Raw genomic sequence first — 21,285 nt, 5'->3', positions numbered from 1 at the left:
GCGAAACCACTGGTCTTTACTGAAGACTGGAAGATAACTGTTAGGATGCCAAGCTGAATATGCATTATAAAGTATATTTGCACAGAATTATATTCACCTGTCTTTGAACTTGCACACAAATCTGCAAAGAACTCTAAATTCACACGTCACAATGTGAAATGTAAATCCAGCTACGTTAAATATGCTTTGTTTGCATAAGGAAGCTATGATTAAATTTCAGTACTGGTATTTAAATAAGTAAATGAAGAAACTCTACAGATGGTTATATGAATTCTGGAAATATGGCTGATATTGTCAGAACAGAGTAATTATTTTAAGTGTCCAACTTACAGTGTCTTCAAGTCAGAGCAAGTGGACACTGTTTCTTTAAACCAGCATCAAATTAAATATCTGAAATAGCAATCTTAGGAAGAAAGACACTGAAAAGCAAATAGAAGCCTCTTCAAAGATGAGGTTTTTCTTCTCCTTCCCTCCCTCGCAGACACACACAAAAATACACATTTACTTGCTAGTCAACACCTACGTCAAACAGTGTCCGAGTGCTGCTGTAACTTTCAAAATACTGTCCTCATCTACATGCTGTGCAAAAGGACTTCATGAAAAGTGAATGTTATTGTACAAAAAACGTGACTGCCTTAGCCTAGTTTCGAATCGCTCCTAACTACCCCAGCAGGGGGTGAATCAAATGAAAGTCATCCTCTGCCATCAGCTCAGAGCTGGTAACTTTAAACAGATTTTTTGGAGGAAGGCCACTCCTGAAAGGTTACCCACCATTACCTGTTGAACTGTTCACCATGTTAGGTGCCATGCTGTACGGAGGAGCCTGCGGGTTCATCAAGCCCGAGCTGTTGTTCATCGGCTGAGTGTAGGGGGAGCTGGAACCCATAATACCACTCTGATTCATGGCAGGAAAATTGCCTTGCCTACGAGAAGAAAAAGCACACACACAATGTCTCATTACGTACCTCAATGCAGAAGATGCTATGGTTTGTCAAAAAGTACATCTAATGTTTGCAAATAGCTAAGGAGAAGGCACGCAATTAGTTCACCTTACCTACACACGGGGAGCTATTAGTCTTGAATTAGTTACAGTATATCTAAGACAGAATTGGAAAGAACAGAAATTTCAAGAAACTGAAATAGGCAGTATATGGAGTTTTTATAGTCACAATCTATCAGCACAAAAATACAGGTAATATTATTTATCCTTTAAGTAGACTGCAATGTTATCAGTAGTCAAAATTACAGCTTAGGTTTGGCACAAAAAAATTCCAGAGTGAATGAAAAATTTGACCATGTAATAGAAATCCTCGCCTGCCACAGCTCAAAACACAGTGAAATGACCAGGAGAAAAATGGGTGCCATGGAATCCATTCCAGATTTGTTTATCTGATGTTAACAAACACACCTTGTTTCCTGTAAATACTTCCAGACTCAGGGTACAAAACAGAAAACCAACTGCATGTGAGCATTTGTCTTGAGCAAGATTCATGACCAAAAGGGGCACTGACAGAAGACCCAATGAAATCATATAAACGTAACTTCCTGCTTCGCTTTTCCTTCAAAACAGATTTTGTGTGTGGATGTTTTTGTTTTGTGTTTCTTTTTTTAATAATACAACAGATGTTTCTGTTTCCAATATTGATTTAGGGCCCAAAGTCATAGTTATTTAGCAAATACCATTAATGACCGAAGACGTGACTGTAGCACTGAACAAAATGTCCATTTTGTTGTACGTGCTGTTTAGGTCCAATCTTTCAAAAAGCTATGTACATACCACACACTGTCAAAACAAGAAACATCCAGAAAACTGTTTTGGTTTAATCATGTGATTATCTATAAAATAATTTCATGATTGAGATTCATCTTTGTCTGTAAAACTATTCTCCACATCTTCAAAAATGAAGATTTCAGACCAAATATTTTTGAAGACATAACTTCAGATGCTTTTTAGTACTTGTAATGTTTCATCCAATTTCAAAAACAGCCTTTTTCTCTTTTTATCCACAATTCGTTTATCTACCTTTCCTTGGTATCATTAAAGACTGCACATTTTATGACTCGTATATGGACATACAACTGCACATATAAAATTGTAACTATAAACAAAAGCACACACAAATATACTTTTTTGTATATTGACAGCATGCATAGGAAAAAAAATACAGTCCTCTTTCTTCACTGTGCCCTTGAGAATTTGTGTTGTTTTTCAAATATATAAGATAAAAAAGGAAACAGCCACATTTTGTCTTCCATAGCATCAGTATCTGTCTGCTTTTTGTCTTCCTCCCAAGAAAAAAAGCATTTAATTTTAGTATATAGTCAGTGGAAATTGCATGTCCTTCTGTCAAGATGCAGTTTTGCTATAAATTCTGTTTTTCATTATTACAATTATTTCAAACAAAACAGAAAAAAACCCCAAGCCAACAATCCTGAATAACTTCAATGGCATCTTGTCTTCCCCAAACTCATGGCAGATTCTTAACACAATTAGTTGAAATAAATTTTTTTTATGAGGTAGAGGAGAAAGACCATTAAAGCAATATTTGGCCTAATTTTTCTTGACACATTGTGAACATCTTCAAAAGAAAAGAGAGCGTGTTATCTAAATAAAGCATATTTTTCCAAGTCAGTTTTGTCCTTTGCTCTCTGAAGACAAACTTTTCTTCACTCTTGCAAAGAGGCAAAGGCTTTCTTTTGATATGAAGGAGACAACTGTCATACAATGTCATTTCCCTGATGAAGCTGGTAAGGCATAGCAGAGGGAAAAGATTTAAAATGCACAGTGGTACAATGCTCCAAGGGAAAATTACAAAGGGAAAAGAGAAGAGCAGGACCATTTGGCAACAGCTTTAAGAGATTTCAGTCATACAAGCAAGCTTTTATTATGTAAATACTATATCTTAACACCCTCCTCCCCCTTTTAATTTAGTAAAAAATTGCTATATCTCAATAAATGCTGTGAATTGAAAAGTTCTTTCCATGTTGGATAAGTGAGATCCCTCCCATTACTGGGTAAAAATATGAACGAAGATGTAGAAAGTGTGTACGTGCATTTTTACCTTTTTAAAAAGAAATAATAGATCTTGAAAGGCTCTTTTATAGAGTGAAGATGGGTTTCTGGAAAAGACAGAAGTCTCCACAAATATCTGCCTCTCCGATGTCCTTCATTTGCTTAAAAAATACACAGTCTAGTACTTCGCAAGTAAGCTGAAATTGTCTCGTTCTACTAATATTTCACACTATTACTTCCTATAGCATGTGTATCTTCTAAGCTGTGGGTCTGTTCATTGTCTCAAACTGAGGTACAACCTATTTCACGTTACCCACTTTGGACATCAATCTCAATTGTAGTTCATGAAAGCACTCTGCTGCACAACAGCTTTAAATCAAAAAACAGCAAACTATTTCCAGTTGAGACAGAGTGGAAATTAAATAAAAGGAATATACTAGCTTTGGCCAGGACAGCAAGAAAACAACCGAACTCTACAAAATTGCTACTGTACCTTCTAAGATCTGAATGGCAGAACCTCATTTAAAATTTTTATCTAGATAGGCAATAACTTTCCTTGTCATCCGCCCATGTAATGCCAAGCTTAGAAGGGATACCACTCAGTCTCTGGAAAGAACCCAGTAAGTGATGGACTCAGCACCATCCCTTGCACAGCTGTGTTCTTCCCCCGTACCTCATCAAAGCATGAACCCAGAGTATGCAGGAGCTAATTCAGCAACTTCGGAAGGTGACATCCTGTAAAAGTTACTTTATTAAAAGATTGGGTGCAGTGTGCAGTAAAGAGCTTCTACACATTTTATTCTGCACTATGATGGCCTGAAATGGAAAGTTTCTTTAGGGAGAAATAATCAGGTATTACTTCAGCCTTTAATTCTCATTCCACAGTGGGCTTCCTTTGAGTAAAGACTGCCGACTGTGACAAATTGTGCTGCATCAGTGCTGTAATATGAAGTGGAGTCCATTAAGAACTGAGCTGAGATCACCAAATTCATTTTGATTAACCTCCAGGTCACTAAACACTTATAAATATGTTACATAGCAGCTGCTAAACATATTTATATATGCTTAAGGTCACAGCATCATCTGTTGGTTGTTGGAGTTAAGTCAAAAATCTTATGTTTCCTTCTGTGCTGTTCTTACGGAAAGGAATATCCAATGTACTATTTAAGGAGTAGTTATCTCAGAAATAGACTACTATACTCTCTCCTACATCTTCCAATCCCTCCCCCACTTTTCTGGGAGGCTAAACAAAAATAAAGTCTTTCAAAAACTGTATGCTGTACATGCAGTGACATCTAATGGCAAAAATTCAAGCGACTGCCTATGAATTCTATGGCTGAACAAACCCAGTCAAGTATATGATTTCACAGTATCATACAATCATAGAATCTTCTGGGTTGGACGGGACCTTTAAAGGTCATCTAGTACAGATCCCCTCCAATCAACAGGGACACCTAAATCTAGATCGTGCTGCTCCGAGCCCTGTATTTACCATATAAACGCCAATAATTGGTCTGCTTAGAGATAAACGAAGTGATAATTAGGAATAATAATAGGAAATAAAGAAAAGAAACATTTGTAATGAGTATGATGAAAAATGATGAGATGCAGCTGCCCTCCAAGGGAGTGAATGAAATCCCCATACCTGACCCATATGCACATACACAACGCAACACATTAGAAAATATTCTGGTCAGAGAAATCCTGCATTATGTATGTACCAGTTGACATGAAAGGTTATTTTCCAGCAGTAACTTCTCTTATATAGTGATTCCAGATCATATATTTGTCTGTATTTAGAAGAAAATACAGCTGGCTAATACAAATTTAGGATTATGCCATCACTTTAAACACCATACTTAAGCATACGTATTTCCTCTTTCTGCTCTACTGTTACAAGTTCATCTCCAAATACTCTGAAAACTGAAGAGATTAAAAATGGAAGGGGAGGAATCTACTTACTGCTCTGTTGAGAATATACTAATTTACAGCACTTGCATAATGTCAGAGCCAGTTGACGTACTTCAGGAAAGGGCTACCACCCAGGGGAATCCAGAAAACTAGAGGAATGTGCTGACAGGAACCTTATAAAATTCTATGACAGGTACACCTTGCAAGGAAGTGAACCCTTCTGCAATGGTGTGGCTGTGGCTTGATTGGGGGGAGCACTTTGCTGAAAAGGCAAAGGCTTTAGGGGTGCTGGCAGACAGGGAGCTGAGCAGGGGCCAGCAGCATGCCCTGGCAGCAAAGAAAGCAAACAACATTCTGGACTGTGCAACTTGGAGCACAACCAGAGATTGAGCAAAATGATCACCCCCTTTAGTCAGCACTCATTGAACTGCATCTAGAGTATTAAGTCCTGTTTAGGACCCCCTGTATGGGAGAGAACGGTAAACTGCAGTAACAGTCATAGAGAATCCTTAAGATGGCTGGGGTACTTGCTCCGGAGGGGCTGAGGTATCACAGCTGGTTCAGCCAGAAGATGCAGCTTTGGGGGTCCTAACAGCAGTCCCCCAGCACTTACAAGGAGGTCAGCAAGAAGATGGAGGTGCATTCTTCATAGTGGGGCAGGGTGGGAGGACACAAGACAACAGAAATAGTTATAATGTGAGAACAGCAGACTGGACATAAGGAAGCAATTTTTCCATCCAAAACAATCATTTGGTGGGGTCTTTCTGTCCTTACAAGTTTTCAAGACCCAACTGGATAAAGCTCTGAAATCTCAGGTGAGTCTGCCGAGAAGAAGAGGTCAGACCAGAGATGTACCAAGGTCCCTTCCAGCATGAATGACCCTGTGATCCTAAACTACAGCTTCATTGTGCTGTTGATGTTCTGATACACTATCAGGTCCAAAACAAAACTGGACAAATTCAAAACATTCCCTTTTAAGAAGGTCATGTTCTGCTCTTTTGTTTTCCTTCATTTGTAATCTACACAAACCTTAATTTGAGCTTAATCTCTTTTCTCTGCAAAATAAGTAGCATCAGATCTAATTGTGTCTTCTGAGCTAATGCAGAAGTCCACATATTTGAAAAGAGGGGATGACATGCAAGATCTGGTCATCATTAAAAAGCAGAACAAAGAAATAATGAGAAAAAAGAGCACTGACAGTACAAAGAAGCACACAAGTGATCACAGCTGCTAAGCAGCATCTCTTATATGGAGATATCTTACTTTAATTGGACCTGAAGTCACCAGTAGGTTACTGTGCTGTCTACAGCAGCTACAAAGAAGTCACTCTGCAGCACTGAGACCTTGAGTTATGTACTTGCTGGTATATGATTTAGGTCCCCCTCAGAACTGCCATCTGATGAAGGTTTTTATTGCTGTCTTCCTCAGATTTGGACAACCAGCTACTACAGATGGAATTCAGAAGTGGGTCCAGTATAGTTATGGACAACAATGAAAGTGGACTATACTTCTCAGAATAAGAAGTGAAGACACAACTTTTTGCACAGAAACACATCCAAACCCAAACTTTTGCTGTGAGCAGAGGGATCAAATTCTTTGACTTTATGTGCATTTTCTGGCATGCATTAGAAACTCTGCACTCTCCTCTCAATCTAAACCTGTAAGACCGGAGCAAAGCCCTTCACATAGTCAGATAAACTGATCCAGCTTCTGGAATGGACACTGCAGCAGCCAGAACACAGGGGATGTCAAGCACTATGACCCGTATGGAACAGTTGAAGGCTTCAGAGCTGGAGGGTAAAGGTGGGCTGGAGGTGAGGAGTTTGGGGCAGAGAAGATGGAAATAGAGTAGGTGGAAAAGGAATGAACCACGAGGGTTGACAGAATTGTTACAGGGTGTCAAAAGGGTGGTTAGGAAGGGGAGGGTGGTGGATGAACCACAGGAAGAAGAAATGGAGTCACAGAAATAGGAACATACAGAGTGAACGCAGGGGAGGGCCTTCCAGCAGATGTAAGGCCTTTCAGCCAGGTCTGCCCAAAGGACAGGAGGGGTTCAGAGAGGACCCTCAAAAGCAGGGTGCTATAAGATGTGCCTTCCTGCAGCTCCACAGCTCAGGCTCCCAGTACGGCAAGACGCAGGCAGGGATTTCTCCCAGGTATGCAGTCCTGGGCACTGGACCTGAAAAATGATCCTGTTACCATGACCTGGCCACTGGAGCGATTGGCTGGTAGAGGAGAAAGGCCCACAACACAAGAATATGGAAGTTTGCCATTCTCACTCCAGATCTTTAACCCACAACAGTTTTGCAGCAAACACTGTAGCATCTCTGGGGAGTAATTTGTGTAAACATTTTAAAAGGAACATTTTTTTTAATGCTGACACACTGCTAAGGTGGCTACTTGATTGCAAACTGTGAAAATGACTGTGTTAGGCTGCACTCACAAATCACAGCGTACTGACCAAATTGCCCTGTGCTTATCTGTGCCAGGTCTGCAGCATGACAGTATTTCCTCTCTCTTTTAAATGTCAGAATATGATTTGGGGGTTTGTTATTTAAACACACTGACCTGCACAATAACCAGAAGTACTTTATTTAAATCTGTCTTGAGCTGGGGCTAGCTTTAAGCACTTATAATCTGTCATACTTTGACACCAAATGGATTATTATAATGAGAATAATTCAGGAGTGAGACCTGCAAATGCTTTCTCCCTGGAGAATTCACAAATAAACGTGTGCATGCAGATACATATACTCTTTTGTTATGGGTTTTCCTCAGTGCTATAGCACTATGAGCTTCCCTGGAGAAACAGTTTCTGTCATCAGGGGACATGGGAGAACTGGAGGAAGGAGAAGAGAGCAAGGGAAAGAACACAGCAACATCACTCGCTTTGCTCTGATAGGAAGTTCATCAGTGAGTTGTCAATGTTAGCAAAGGCCAATACATACAAAATCCAAATACTGGCTTGAAGAACTATACAAAGGCATTAAAGGCAATTCCCCTGCAAATAACACAAATTCAAAATCATCATGTACAAAAGCTAAGTATCTTCCACACGTTAGCTGCTGCTACAGATGTAAAACCTGAATTTCTACTTCCTCCCTTTGTTGGGCAGGGAAGCTCACCACTCACAGTAACCAAGTTTTCGACTAGCAACCATGGTGATGTGGCATGCCCATAGCTCTGCCATGAGGCCTTTGATGAAATCCATTTTTCAGGTTAGAAGGTGAAAGAGAATTTTATAGTTATGTGTGTGCATGTGTGGAAAGAGAGGCCAAGGCTCTGCAATGCACATGATGAAAAAACACCATGAAACAAAAATGAAAAATCATCCAGATCTATGGTCTTTGTGTGTCTGTCTGCTGATGTTCAGCACACAGAATGAGCACTGGACTGCTCTGTGCATCAACCAGGCCTAAAAGGCAATGCTAAAATGGGGAATAATTTTCTAGCATCACAATTACATGATAGTGCACATCACCTTGCAATCTACTGCAATCTGAGCAAGTACACTGCCTGTTCTGTTGGTCTGACTTATCTAAAGATTATTACACGGTATATTTTTTGGGAAGAATAACAGAAATTGCTTTTCTAAATATACTCATTTTTCTTCTGATTACGTAAATACTTGTGCCTTTAGCATCATCACCATTACATATATTTTACTAAAAAACTACCAAGGAGGGAGGAGAAACTGAAAAATTAATTGCTCCTATCAGACTGCTTAGCCCCCCAGAAAAGCAGCCACAAAACCTTATGCTATTATCATCATGCTAGACATTTTTGCAATGAAAACAAATGCCTGACACCAAACACAGGAAGAGCAACACCAGAGGCATATGTAATTCATGAATGCTAATACAGCACAGCCACACAACATCTGTACCACTGACTGCAGGTTGAAATAAAAATAAATGTTTCTATCCCATTTTACAGGTAACAAAAAACAAGGAAGAAATCCAAGCTTAGTAGTGATTATAAAATAAGGCTAAAAGAATAATAAAGTAGTTGAACACAAGGAGGAAAACAGCAGAAGCCTGTTAAATAAATCCTGAATTCAGCAGGCCAAGGGAGGTGATACTCCCACTCTGCTCAGCCCTGGTGGGGTTACATTTAGACTACCGTGACCAGTTCTGGGCTCCCCAGTTCAAAAAAGGCAGGAATCTCCTAGAAGGAGTCCAGCATCAGGTCACAAAGATGAAAAAGGGTCTGGAGCATCTCATGTATGAGGAAAGACATAATAACCTTGGTCTGTTCAGCATGGGGAGGAAAGACTGAAATGGGATCTGGTACATGTTTATAAATAACTGAAGGGACGTGGGAAGGAAATGGATGAGGCCAGGCTCTTCTTGGTGGTGTGTATCAATAAGACAAGGAGTAGTGGCCTAAAACTTGAACACAGGAAGTTCCGTACTAACATGTGGAAGAAATTCTTTACGATAAAAGGGATGGAGCACTGAACAGGTTGCCCAGAGAGGTTGTGAGTCAACTTCTATGGGGAAATGCAAGACCTGTCTGGATGCCTACCTGTGTAACCTACTGTGGGGAACCTGTGTCGCAAGGGGGCTGAACTTGATGATCTCTTGAAGTCCCTCCCAATCCCTGTGATTCTGTGATATGATCCCATACCCCAAAGGGGTGTGTGACTGAAAGTCATGAAGTTCACAATATTTAGTGAAATACTGTAGTATTCTATTCTATTTTTTTAAACTGTAGCAGCTATTTCCCCTTGATTTTATATAGCTCCTTCTGCATTAATTAAAGTCTTTGTGGTGCAAATTTCACAGTGACTGGGGCATTTGGTCACCAGCCTTCACACCCAGAGGGATTCCCTGAAATGCCCTTATCAAACAGCATTCTTATAATTGCAGCCAGACCTCCACACTTGAATTTATTTGTGTAAGAACAAATTAAGTCCTCTGCAGTCAGCGCAACCTGTGCTAGATAAATGCAATATAATCCTGTGTGACAGAAAACACAGGACTACTGCAAAGCGGGCCAAGTGAAACGGCTTGTAATCCCACTGAAGCTCTGCCCTCAGTGACCCCTGCCTACTTGCCTGACAACGCAGATTTAAACAGCAGCTCTCAGGTCAGTGGCTGGCATGCAGTCCCCATCAGATAGAATATCCCAGAGCTAAAAGGAGATATGTTTCTGAGTCCAAGAGAAGTGCGTGCTGGGTAAAAGAGGGATGTGTACAGCAAGCAAAAGTATGCAAAAACCGGGTTTCTAGAAAAAAAAAATCTAATAATAACAGCTCTGTACTGCATAATGCAGCCAAACTGAATGAGAGCACTGCAAAGGGTGCTTTAGCCTGGTGTGACTAGATACCAAAGTTAGGAATGACTCATATGACTCTCTCACTATGTACCTTCTATTTTTGTGCACGTTATAAATAGCTTTATTAAAAAGTCGGAAGGCCCTATGAACTCCCTCCCAGAATGATGACTTGAAAGTGGTTAAGTATGTTCCCAGTACACTCATAGCCCAGAGGTCACCAAAGCGTGGTGCTAAAAAGCTGCAGGAAGCTAAGGACACAGTGTGTATCTCATGGATCCAATTTCCTTGGGTGTGGCCTCACTCCAATGCTCCCTGCTCTTTCATCTGGGGATGCAATTCTTCTCCCACTGCCTCTCTCACCTCCTCCTTGCAATGCTCAGGCACATTCTCACACTGCTTTTGAGCACCACTCAGCTCCACTGAGCTCACTGTGCTGGCAATCAGCTGAAAATCTAATAAAATCCTGATCATTTCATGGCAGCTCCTCAATGTATCTTTTCATAGTAAATGTCATCTGGCTGACAGCATGCTGAACGCAACTGTGCATGTGCAGCAGCATGGAGAGGAAGTTCTCCAAAGGGATTTCCCAGCAGACACATTTTCACTTACCTATCTTTGCCCAACAGCCTGGAGCTATTTCGTGTTTATCAATATTATTACTACCACTATTACCGTCAGTCTCGGCATTTTGGCACTCCAGACAGTTTCACAGCAGCAAAGTGGTGCATATGTCAGTACAGTTTCAGCTGGTTCTTTTCTTCATTTTTGGAACAGGAGATGCCTGAAACCTACTGTGACAACTGCAACAGGTATATAATTAATGTGTTTGAGGCAGTGGTGTTTCTTGTTAAAAACAAAACAAAAAAACCCTTTACTGCTGATACTGTTTAACATGACTCTCACGACGTTACTAATATGTCCAGTTAGAACAGAGGGCTCCCATCTGAGCTCCATTACTTGAGTTAAGGGCTCTCTGCATTCATATTTCCCCATGCAGCACTGCTGAAGATTATTTCATTTCTTCTCAACTATCACCATTGTAAAACAGCATAAAAGCTTAAAACTGCTGTAAAACCCAAAACCCGCCTAACATTTTTTATGTCTCTCACTTCCACAGAAATCCAAGTCTGTTCAGTCACAGTCCTTTCCTTGCACAATATACGCGCCAAATCACACACGGCGGTCATGGCACAAGCTTTCTTCATGAATCCCATTAAACAGATGGCTATTCTCCTGTTTTCTTCTGACTACTGCAGCGATTTAAACTAGTAGATCTTCTGGCAAACAGACAAAAGTGAAAATCTGTTTTTTTAACCTTTAACATTTCTTGCCAGCCAAAAACGAGCACTCAAGCTAAAGTACTCCTTTATTCTTTATATTAAAAGAACAACAACTAATGAAGTCCTCCATTCTTAACACCTAAGAGATCACATTTTTAAGTTCAGAATTTCTATGTAGCATCTGATTCTAAGGCAGAATGTTAATAAACTACAGCACGACTCTGTTGTAAAGTAGTACTTCTATAGAGGACAACAACTCTCCTAAAGAATCAAGCAAAAAATAATCATGGCACAATAACAGTCAAATTAGAATAGTCTTCAGATGACCAAAAAATTTCATCTGTGATTCTGAAAATTGGCCCTCTTTCCAAATACACTTCCACAAATTAAGAATTGTTACTTTCCAAGGGAGGAAAGCAGTAAGATTCGAGGTCTCTGGTTAATCTCTAATGGCATGAACAGCATACAGCAGTCTATTTGATTGATGAGTAACCAAAAAAGAAAAAAAACATATCCCCAAATCACTGGTTGCCTGCATGAGCTCTGCAGCATGGTGACACCCAGGGCTCCAAAATGATGGATTTACCTTTTAGTGAAACAAAATTCCAGATAAAAACATATTTCTCTCAGTGTCCCACAAGAAATGGCTTTGGTTAGCTCAGCGGGTAAAGATTCTTCCTATCCTTACAGAATTTTATCAGCAATTCTGAGCTGATCTACATAATGCATCTTCATTAAAAAATAAAAATAAACAATAGAGTGGTTTCCAGCTCTCTGTTTAATATAGGAAATACATACAAGCTAAATTATACTTTACTCCTCCTATTACATTTAATGAAAATCCAAATATGGGTCTGCTTTGAAATGTAAAACATGAGAAAAAGAAGTCCCCTTTAAAAAAAAAGAATAAATAAAAAACCAGCTTGATATAAATGACTATTTCTCATTATGAGGGAAGAGGCATAGGTCCTTTTGAAGAAAAAATGTCAATACTGGTTAATAACCCCATTAGAAATTACAGTTGAAGGAATCGCTGATGTTTGGTCTTTAACCTCTCAGATCTCACACGAACTTGGCATAAGAAGAAAATGTTCCACTGTTTGCTGAAATGTAGCCAGCTTCAGGTGGTGCAAATGCAGCAGCTACTCAGAGCTCACAGAATCACCATGCAGTCACTTCGGCCAAGAAGCAATACTGCTTCATCCATCTGAAACTATATGGAGCCATTTTTTATTATTTTGGAAGCCAAAATGTAGTTTCACTGACTGAAATTTATTGCTTGAGTATTCAAAAAGCACTACCATAAAGCAAGATGGGGCTCACTTTAATACGATCAGTCAGGATCCCTGAAGGAAATCAGAGCTCTTTGGAGGAGTGAGGTATGGGGGAGAAATAGCCCACATTTTGAGACTTGAGAACTGGGAATGGGCTGAATTTGAACAGGAGTGATTCCTTCTCAGTAACTGTATACGAATGTTAAATAAAGACTAGGCAGAAAGAACCTTTCTGCTAGGGGCTTATTTCAAAGGCAACAGATAACGCACCCCAGCATTGGCTCCAATTATGCCTCCCAGTCCTATCTTAGCCTCGTTTACTTTGGGGATTTCACAGTTGGCAGCCTTTCATCTAGAAGTAGCCTGGTTTGAATAAGCAAAGAAACCTGAATGAGTACTTAACCTTCCTGCACTCCACTGCACTTCCCAGCAGAGAACAGCACCTCGAGTTGAAGGGGAAGAGAGAAAACAATAGAAAATATATGCTCTCTCCAGGGACCAAAGACACGAAGTTTTACAGTAGCACTTCGAGTCTTCCTGCTATATAACTATAGCTTTTTAAAATCACAATTAGAATTTTAAACCCAAAGTATCAAGATCAGGCTAGACTGGAAAATGCTGCATAGGAATTGCCAGGATCTGGGACATGAAATACCTGAAAGAGTTTGGTCTTTTATTTATATTATTATTCTTTTTAAAAAATTTATTCGCAATTTCTGCCTTGTTCTTTTTCCTTTTGACATTTTAATGCACCATGTCCATTACTATATTTCCTCACCAGTACCTCCTAGTCCATCAGAAGTGCTGCATTACCCTGCTGTTGGAGAAAATAATATGGAAAAAGTGCTTTGCTGGCACCAGCAACATGGAGTATGAATTATACATACACAGCAGTAGAGAAACGCTGATGGAAGGTTAGTCTATGTATGTGTGCAAGTGTGCATGCGCATATGATGTACACACACAGGCTAAAAAGAAGACAAAATACATGTTTTATCTCATTTATGCTAATTTTCAGCATTTCTCTGTGCAACAGAAATCCTCTAATATCACTGTAGCTGTTTCAGACCAGTTTGGGGGACAGAACGCAAACTTATCCATATTCCTTTCACCTCACCATGATGAGGCTGCAGTAGCTTCTCTCACTGATTTGAACATGTACTGGGAACCTGTCATTCACCATAAAATGTAGACAGTATGGGCTTCATTATCCATTAACAATGGACAAAACAGTGCGCATTTTCACTGGAGAAAAAATATCTGAAACTTATTTCATCTGTATGTTTCATGTGTAACTTAAATATTTTACAGTTTCACTTTATAAATAAAGATGGAAAGCTATTCATACACAACTGCACACACTTCCTATAAGTAAACCCAGAACTCCTCTCCCTTACAAGGTAAGCTCCCTACATATGGCGCTCTCTCAGAAATTGTTAAGGTTGTTGAAGGAATTTAGCAAAAATTTACACAGGTCTTAAGATTATGGCAGTGGCCAGATAGGGGGGCTTTGATACAGATTTTTCTACCATTCTCTTCACCTTCCCGGTCCCCAGCTGCAACCCCCTACTGATTGCATCTGTATGCAGTCTGTCCTTCCAGTGTTCTTACAGAAAATGTAGGGAATAATTCTAGAAGGGCAACACACATAGCTTGTTTTTTTCTATATCCTTCAAATTTTGGAAGCTCTTTTCCATAAAATCTGCATCTCCTATAAACTAAAATCATCCACAGCATAAATGGATTAGATCATCAAGTATTCCCCAAGACTTTATTTACTAGAATATGCTCCCAAGAAATAAACAATTGCCACTCTGAAAAGCAAATACTCACCTCTTTTTCCATAGAGTAATTAAATAAAGGATTGCTGCTAAATGCTACTTTTAACTAGAACTCCATGGGAAAAGTAATTCTAGCATATGCACATATTTACTTTTGTTTGAAGAAAATTAGAAGTGAAAATTCTAGTGCAGAAGGGAAGGTCTTGGATCCTGTGACTGAAGGATAGATTCTAGATAGTATTCCTAAAGCTTCTGTTCCTCCTGAATTTAGGAGAACAGCTCAAGCCAAAGCCAGTCCTGTGGCTCTGGAAGCCTTACTTAAGAGTAGTAGACTCTCCAGGTTTCTGCATTCCTAAGGATTTGTCTGGTAAAGCAACAGGAGAACTAAAAATCTGAAAGTTATAAATTTTGTTCCCCTACCCTACCCTGGAACTTCTGAGTTTTTATGTTTAAGAATCTCAGAAAGCACACACACTGACATGTACTGCCTATGATTACTCACCCCTTTGTAGCCCACTTTGCTCACATTACGCTGAAACAACTGCTGAGCAGTTTAGACAGAACCACATTTGAAAGTGCCTAAAAATATGTCAAAGCAATGTTACATCGTACATTACTACAGAATCTGAACATCATTTCTCAGGTGGTGTAGGGAGCAGCAAACAATAATGTAAATATGTACCTCAGATTTAGCAACTTGGAGACCAGGATTTAAAATGGCCAGAGGTTGCAAATATCTAAGCTGGATTCCAATTCCTCAGTTTAATAAAGTATTCTGTCTAAATTGTATCCTCTAAAATCAATGAAATTGAATTCTAAATTCAATCTTAAAAAAAAAAATAATTGCTTTAATTTACGAAATTGGAATATGCAATCCCAAGAAGCATATTAAGGCAGAATACACTGAGTTCACGTTCAAATATAGGATTGCTCCTCTTGTAGGCACATCAAAACTCATATTATAGGAATTAGTTCAGGTACTGGTAATTGATGGTTGCACCACCAAAAGTAGAATGTGTAAGCTAGAATGGAACTAACCTCCCTGAAGCTCCCCTGCTATTTCACAATTATGTTTTTGTATCTCCAACAGTTGCATCTTCAGTTGCTTAGAAAACATGCTCTGAACAACACTCCCTGCTGGCAAGAGACAGTGAAAATGATGGTGTCAAGCATATATCTCCAAAAGTGCCTATGGACTTCAAGTATCAACCTTAACGTTTTCTGAAGTCTGCACTGTTGCAGTAAACAAAAGCTCACAGGCAGTGAAAACAAAGTCCCCAGAAGTTTCAAGATGGGCATCCATGAAGTGAGGAACTCAGAACTGGATAGAATTTTGTGAGGATATAGGCCAATGCTGCTGCCTTTCACATTCCCATTAGCCGAGAAAATGCTATCTTGTTTGCTTAAAATTGCTTGCTTTTACTGAAGACTCGCTGTGTTGCAGGTCTGTACATACAAAAATACTTATCTATCACTATAAATACATCTATTGTTGTAAGAACTATAATGTGCTAACAGACAGTATTTTGATACCATCTAGTTTTCAAAGGTCTCCACTGAGCTGTAACCTCCAGCAGCAAAACCAGCCCTAGTGTCCTGGCTAGCGCTCACATAAGCTATCAGAAGTCTCTTCTTGGAGTTCAGTGGATATATTATGCTTTCAGCATAGAGTCCTTATCGGTCAATGGGTGTGTTGTGACTGAGACAGATACAATATGGAAAACACTACCTTGCAGTTCTTTTAGACTGTCTTCTTGAAAATAAGAATTTGAACACAGTGTGTTAGTTATTTTGCATTTCCTGATGTAAACTGTTAGCCAGACTAAGCATAAATATCTTTGGCAGTGTGATGCCACAGATACTACTGGTTCAACAAAGAGATTTCTGAAAGAAAAGCTGCTCATTCTTTTCGCCTGATAAGTAAAATTTCATTTGGAAACACTGGCTGGTGTATACTAGTACACTGTAAGATTTTAGGTTACAGGAAAGGTATTCTGAAGTTGTAGTCCAAGCTTAATACAGAACTCATCTCCTGATGAGGTCAAGGGCTAACTCAAATGGTGTAAACCAACTATCTTCCACAGCCACTGCTTCTATTTTCATGTTTTTATCTTTCCTAATTAAAATGGTGTCAGTCTGCACAGAGGATGATACACTAGGTAAAACCAGCTGACACACATCTTGACCATTTAGCCCTGGTTAAATAACAGTGATTTTCAGCCCTCGTGGAAGCAATTTCATTCTGATGCATGCCATTTAAATTAATTCTACACAGCTACTTAATGTAGTTTGGCAAAGCAGAGGCAAAACAGTTTTCTCTGTCTACATGAGAATCCTGAGTTGGTAAAGGACAGATTTGTGGATTAGCAGGTGAAGATAAATTACTTTTCCTTACTGATACTTGGCTACAGATTCAACAAGTTGACCCTGAAGGAGATCACAACCAACTTGTACAGAAATACTGCTATGTAACCACAACTCTGACACATCCATTTCATCTTCCCCTTAACGATACATAGAGGGGTGTATTTTATGGTAGCAAAACCCCAACTGATTGTGAACTCCACAGCTGAATCTTATCAACTCAAGACATAAAATAGTTGGATGCTATTAATGTGTCTCGGCATATAACAGCAGACATCTTTCCAATTAGAGAAAATAGCATGGTGCAAGTTTTCTCCCATTTCACTGATTTTTGATTTTTAAACCGAAGAACCAGTAGACTTCTATTCTCATTTTTTGTTTTGCTTTTCACTTTTCCATGTGCAAATATATGAGTAAACTTATTAATGAGAAAAAAATGCAACACAAATGAAGCTATGAAGCACTGGTGATGAAGACTGGTCAATAACTATGAAGGAAGCAGGAGACTGGATATTAGACATTTCCTATGGAAGCTGTCACTGAAGTAACATGATGATGGTAAACTCCATGAAACCTGAATCTCAGGAGAAGCTAGACTAGGTCATGGGCAAGCAGCAAGCCAGCGTAGAAACATTTTCCCAGTGCTCTAACTTATAATACCACTACAGATACAACAGTGGGGAGGACTCTGCTGAAAAAAAACCATGCAGCTATGTTTCAGAGATTTTTTTGGACTGAATACTTGGTGCTCCTAAAAATCCTTCTAGTGACTAACTAAAACATTTCAAACATTTCCTGCCTGACCTATCAGCTTGCAGCCTAACAGGGCAGCCAGAAGCAGAGTTCTGTATACCCGACTAGACAAATCTACTGAAAGAGCCAACATAAGCTAGAGATACCTTCAGCTTCACAGGTATCTACAGAAACAGTGTCTGCTTTAAAGACAGAGTGATGCTTACTGAAGAACACAAGGTATGCTAAATTTACTGTTCCTACTTTAGAAGTTTACTATCGCTGATCACTGGAAGCCACCTGCCTTCCAAGCTTACAAAACAAGAAAGCAACAGATAAAGAGACACATTAGCTTCCTATTTTTGTTTCTACATTGCATCCTGGAATCACAGAAATTCTTGTGTCCAGAAACAGTGTCCTTGATTGAGTAATCATAGAATGGTTTGGATTGGAAGGGACCTTTAAGATTATCCAGTTCCAACCTCCCTGTTTATAGGCAGGGACCCCTCCCTTTAGATCATGTTGCTCAAAGCCCCATCCAACCTAGCTCTGAATGCTTCCAGGGTGGGTTGCCTCGCCGGACAATCTGTTCCAGAGTCTCTCCACCCTCAACAGTAAAGAATTTCTTTTTATCATCTAGTCTAAATCTATCCTCTTCCGTTTTAAAGCCGTTTCCCCTCATTCTGCTACTACTTATATAAAGTATAAAAACACCTTATAAAAAGTCCCTCTCCAGCTTTCCTGTAGACTGCCCATACTTGTATCTGTATAAGCACATGTATGTGTATGCATAAATAAAATGCCAGATGCTCAGTAAACACACACACAAACTTGTTTAACAGAACAATGGAACCAGCTTTGTGTAATCTGAAATGTAATGGAAATTCTCTTAACAGAAAAAAAGAAATATTAAGTACACCAGGAATTAATTTCATTCCAGCGAAATGAGGAAATTACTTCATCTGAAAAATTTCCCAGAAAATATGATTTCACAAGTATTAAGTCATCTTAAGAATAGCCATGAACAGAAAAATGTCTTTGCCAAAATCCACGCGCAAGTGGCAACATGCAGTTAATGCAGTGTGAAGGGGAGACAAGAAGCCAGACAGTGACTCCAAACTCCCAGAGACTAAATGTGCGGGTCCTCTTTTATGGATGCAATAAGTGGCACTGACAAACTCCAGATAACTACACATTGCTTTTGTTACTCCTGCCTCTTCCCCACAGCTGCCTCCCTCAGCCTGCCCTCTTCCCCCACTCTGCATATCTGCATAGGCGCAAGAACATCCCATAGAAGAGAACTGCCATCATATCTGCCACTCACAACGTTGGGCAGTAACCACAAGAGCTGATGGGCAGCTTCGTAAGTTTCCTTACTCCTCAGTAGGAGCAAGCTTCTGAGGATACACTGACTTCTCTCCACCAGAGATCAAATAGAAATACACAGCTCATCAGTTTCAAGGATGTACAGGGCTTGTTCTCAACTCCTAATGTCACCACAACCTTGTGGGTTTTCCTTAGGCCTACATGCCAAGAACCAACACGGAAGTAGTTGTCATTTTCACTGTCACAGATGCTTTTTGAGAGGGCAATTCAACAAACAGTACGCTTTCCCCTTGCGTTTAAAGAAAAGTATTCTTCCTGTGCACCTAACTCCTCCTAGATATGGTCTTAAAATGCATATACATGCACCTCTATAGCACTGTTACTTCGGAAATGGTGAGAAAAACATTGCCACCCATTTCAGCTCCTTTCACCTGGTTGCCTACCTGCCCTGAGCGGAGTTTGCAGCAGCCTGCATCACTGCAGCAGCCGCCTCCTGGGCCTTACGATTCACAGTTGGCATGGGTGGGCCCATCCCAGGGCCTCCTTGCTGAGACATGCCAGGAGAGTTGGGGGTCATACTGCTCATGTTTCCAGGAAATGGTCTGCTCTGCATCCCAGCTGATGGCATCCGTCCGAGAGGCATGGTACCACAAGGCTGGCTTGGCCCCTGTCCATGCATCTGGCTGTTGGCATTTATACCCATACCAGGTCCTGGGCCACTGTAGCTTGTGTTGGGCACGCCGCTGTATGTTGGTGGTCTGGAGTAGTTTCCTGAACAAAATGATAAAAAGTACATTGAATTACATTAAACTTTTGAGCAACTGCTTCTATTTAGGAAGTTAGTAGCTGTAGAAATTACACACGTGAATTGAAGTGAACCACAGAGGACAGCTTTTTCACTGTGAGGACAGGCACACAACAGAACAAGCAACCCAAAGAGTTGTTCAGACTTCCTCCTTGATGGTGTTCAAGAGCAGGATAAAGCCTTGTGTAACCTGCTCTTATCTCATGTCTGACCCTAATTTGAATTTGGCCTAGAAAATCCCCTGAGCACCCTTCGAACCCACGAACCTGACTTTCATATACCCTCAAGCATTTTCTGTCTAATAACTGTCATGGGATAAGAGCAAATACAGAAAACCACAGCCTCCAGAGGTTTAACAACACAGCACACAGTAAAAAATGCTTCGTGCAGCAGAGATGTGTGGCTTGTAAGAAGCCCATTACAAAAGCTCAAGAGAGAACCTTATTTTTGTAATTTCATGTTCTCATTCTTCATCTTCCTGCAATTTCTGCAATGGGTTATACTCACTGGATCCTTGCACCTAGCCATTCTGTCCATCTGTGCCAGAGATGCTTCAGATCGACCCCTTTCCAGGCCTCTATGAACATTCCCTCTTCCTCCCTGCTCTGCTAAGCGCAAAGCCTGGCTCCACCAGCAGGAGGTGGGTTAGCTTACAATGCACCTCTTCTGGGAAAGCCAACGATACAAAAGTAATCGCCAGTGCCCCAGAGCTGCTAATATAAACAGGTGCTCCACTACAGAGGATGGCATAAAAAAACCTGGCTGAGTCCAGTCTCTGTTGTCACAGAAACAAACTGCACCACTTGCAGCAGCAGCAGCTTAAATAATGTGAGTACTGACTTTCCTATCACATTGAAAGCTAAGAAAAAGCATCTGACATTCTGTTTCAGAAACAAACTTGAGCAGCATGAGAAAAGAAAAAAAAAAAAGCAAAGATATGACAGAAAAGTATTTTAAGAAATGGATCGTATTACACTGCTTCGGTCATCAGTTCTGACTTGCCTTTATTTCCATCTCATCCAGCTTAGTGGAAACACGACCCATTCCCCCCCTGCGGGATGCCGCTGAGCAGTTTCCTGAGTGCTCCCAGCTATTCCCACGCTCATGTGAAGGCAGCAGGCAGCAGACTTCCTGAGCGTGGAAATCAGCCTCATCTCTCCTCAGGCCTGAGCTACCAGGCAGAGGAGTTGCTGGCATGCAACTCCTGTTTATATTTAAAGTAAATATATGCATTTGGCATTTGAATGCATGCATAATTAATTCATATGCTCCTGCTGCTGTGCTTTGGCAAATCCTCCCCTCCTCCCAACCCAGCAACTGACTCACTCTGGTACAAGTTCTCTTCAGCAAAAACATGTGTGACCTATGCTTTCCAAGGAAATGGAACAATACTTCACTTCTGTTTCAGAAACCTAAATTGTGCGTGTGGCTTTTTCACAGAAGGATCTCCGATATGTGGTTTAATAGGGATGGAAGGCTTCAGACTCAGCTGTTTGCTGACTTCAGACCGCCCTGTCAT

General features: G+C 40.3%; 1 protein-coding gene across 7 annotated transcripts in view; it reads right to left on the bottom strand.

Moving 5' to 3' along the window:
- Window positions 1-21,285, bottom strand: part of ARID1B (AT-rich interaction domain 1B) — a 318,214-nt gene that overhangs the window by 43,129 nt on the left and 253,800 nt on the right. For 4 of the 7 annotated variants that reach the window (XM_065732320.1, XM_065732358.1, XM_065732337.1 and 1 more), the window contains 2 exons: window positions 19,405-19,732; window positions 778-923 (listed from right to left, as the gene is read on the bottom strand). In XM_065732320.1, the coding sequence (XP_065588392.1) occupies window positions 778-923; window positions 19,405-19,732 (474 nt within the window). Of the gene's footprint in view, window positions 1-771; window positions 924-19,404; window positions 19,733-21,285 lie in introns of all 7 variants that reach the window. The other 3 variants (XM_065732311.1, XM_065732346.1, XM_065732328.1) reach the window with 1 other exon arrangement.

Source organism: Cyrtonyx montezumae, unplaced genomic scaffold (assembly GCF_038088225.1).
Source record: "Cyrtonyx montezumae isolate F1298 unplaced genomic scaffold, pur_monq_1.0 scaffold_0, whole genome shotgun sequence".
In the NCBI taxonomy this organism is placed as follows: Eukaryota; Metazoa; Chordata; class Aves; order Galliformes; family Odontophoridae; genus Cyrtonyx; species Cyrtonyx montezumae.
This window is presented reverse-complemented; position numbering and strand designations above follow the sequence as displayed.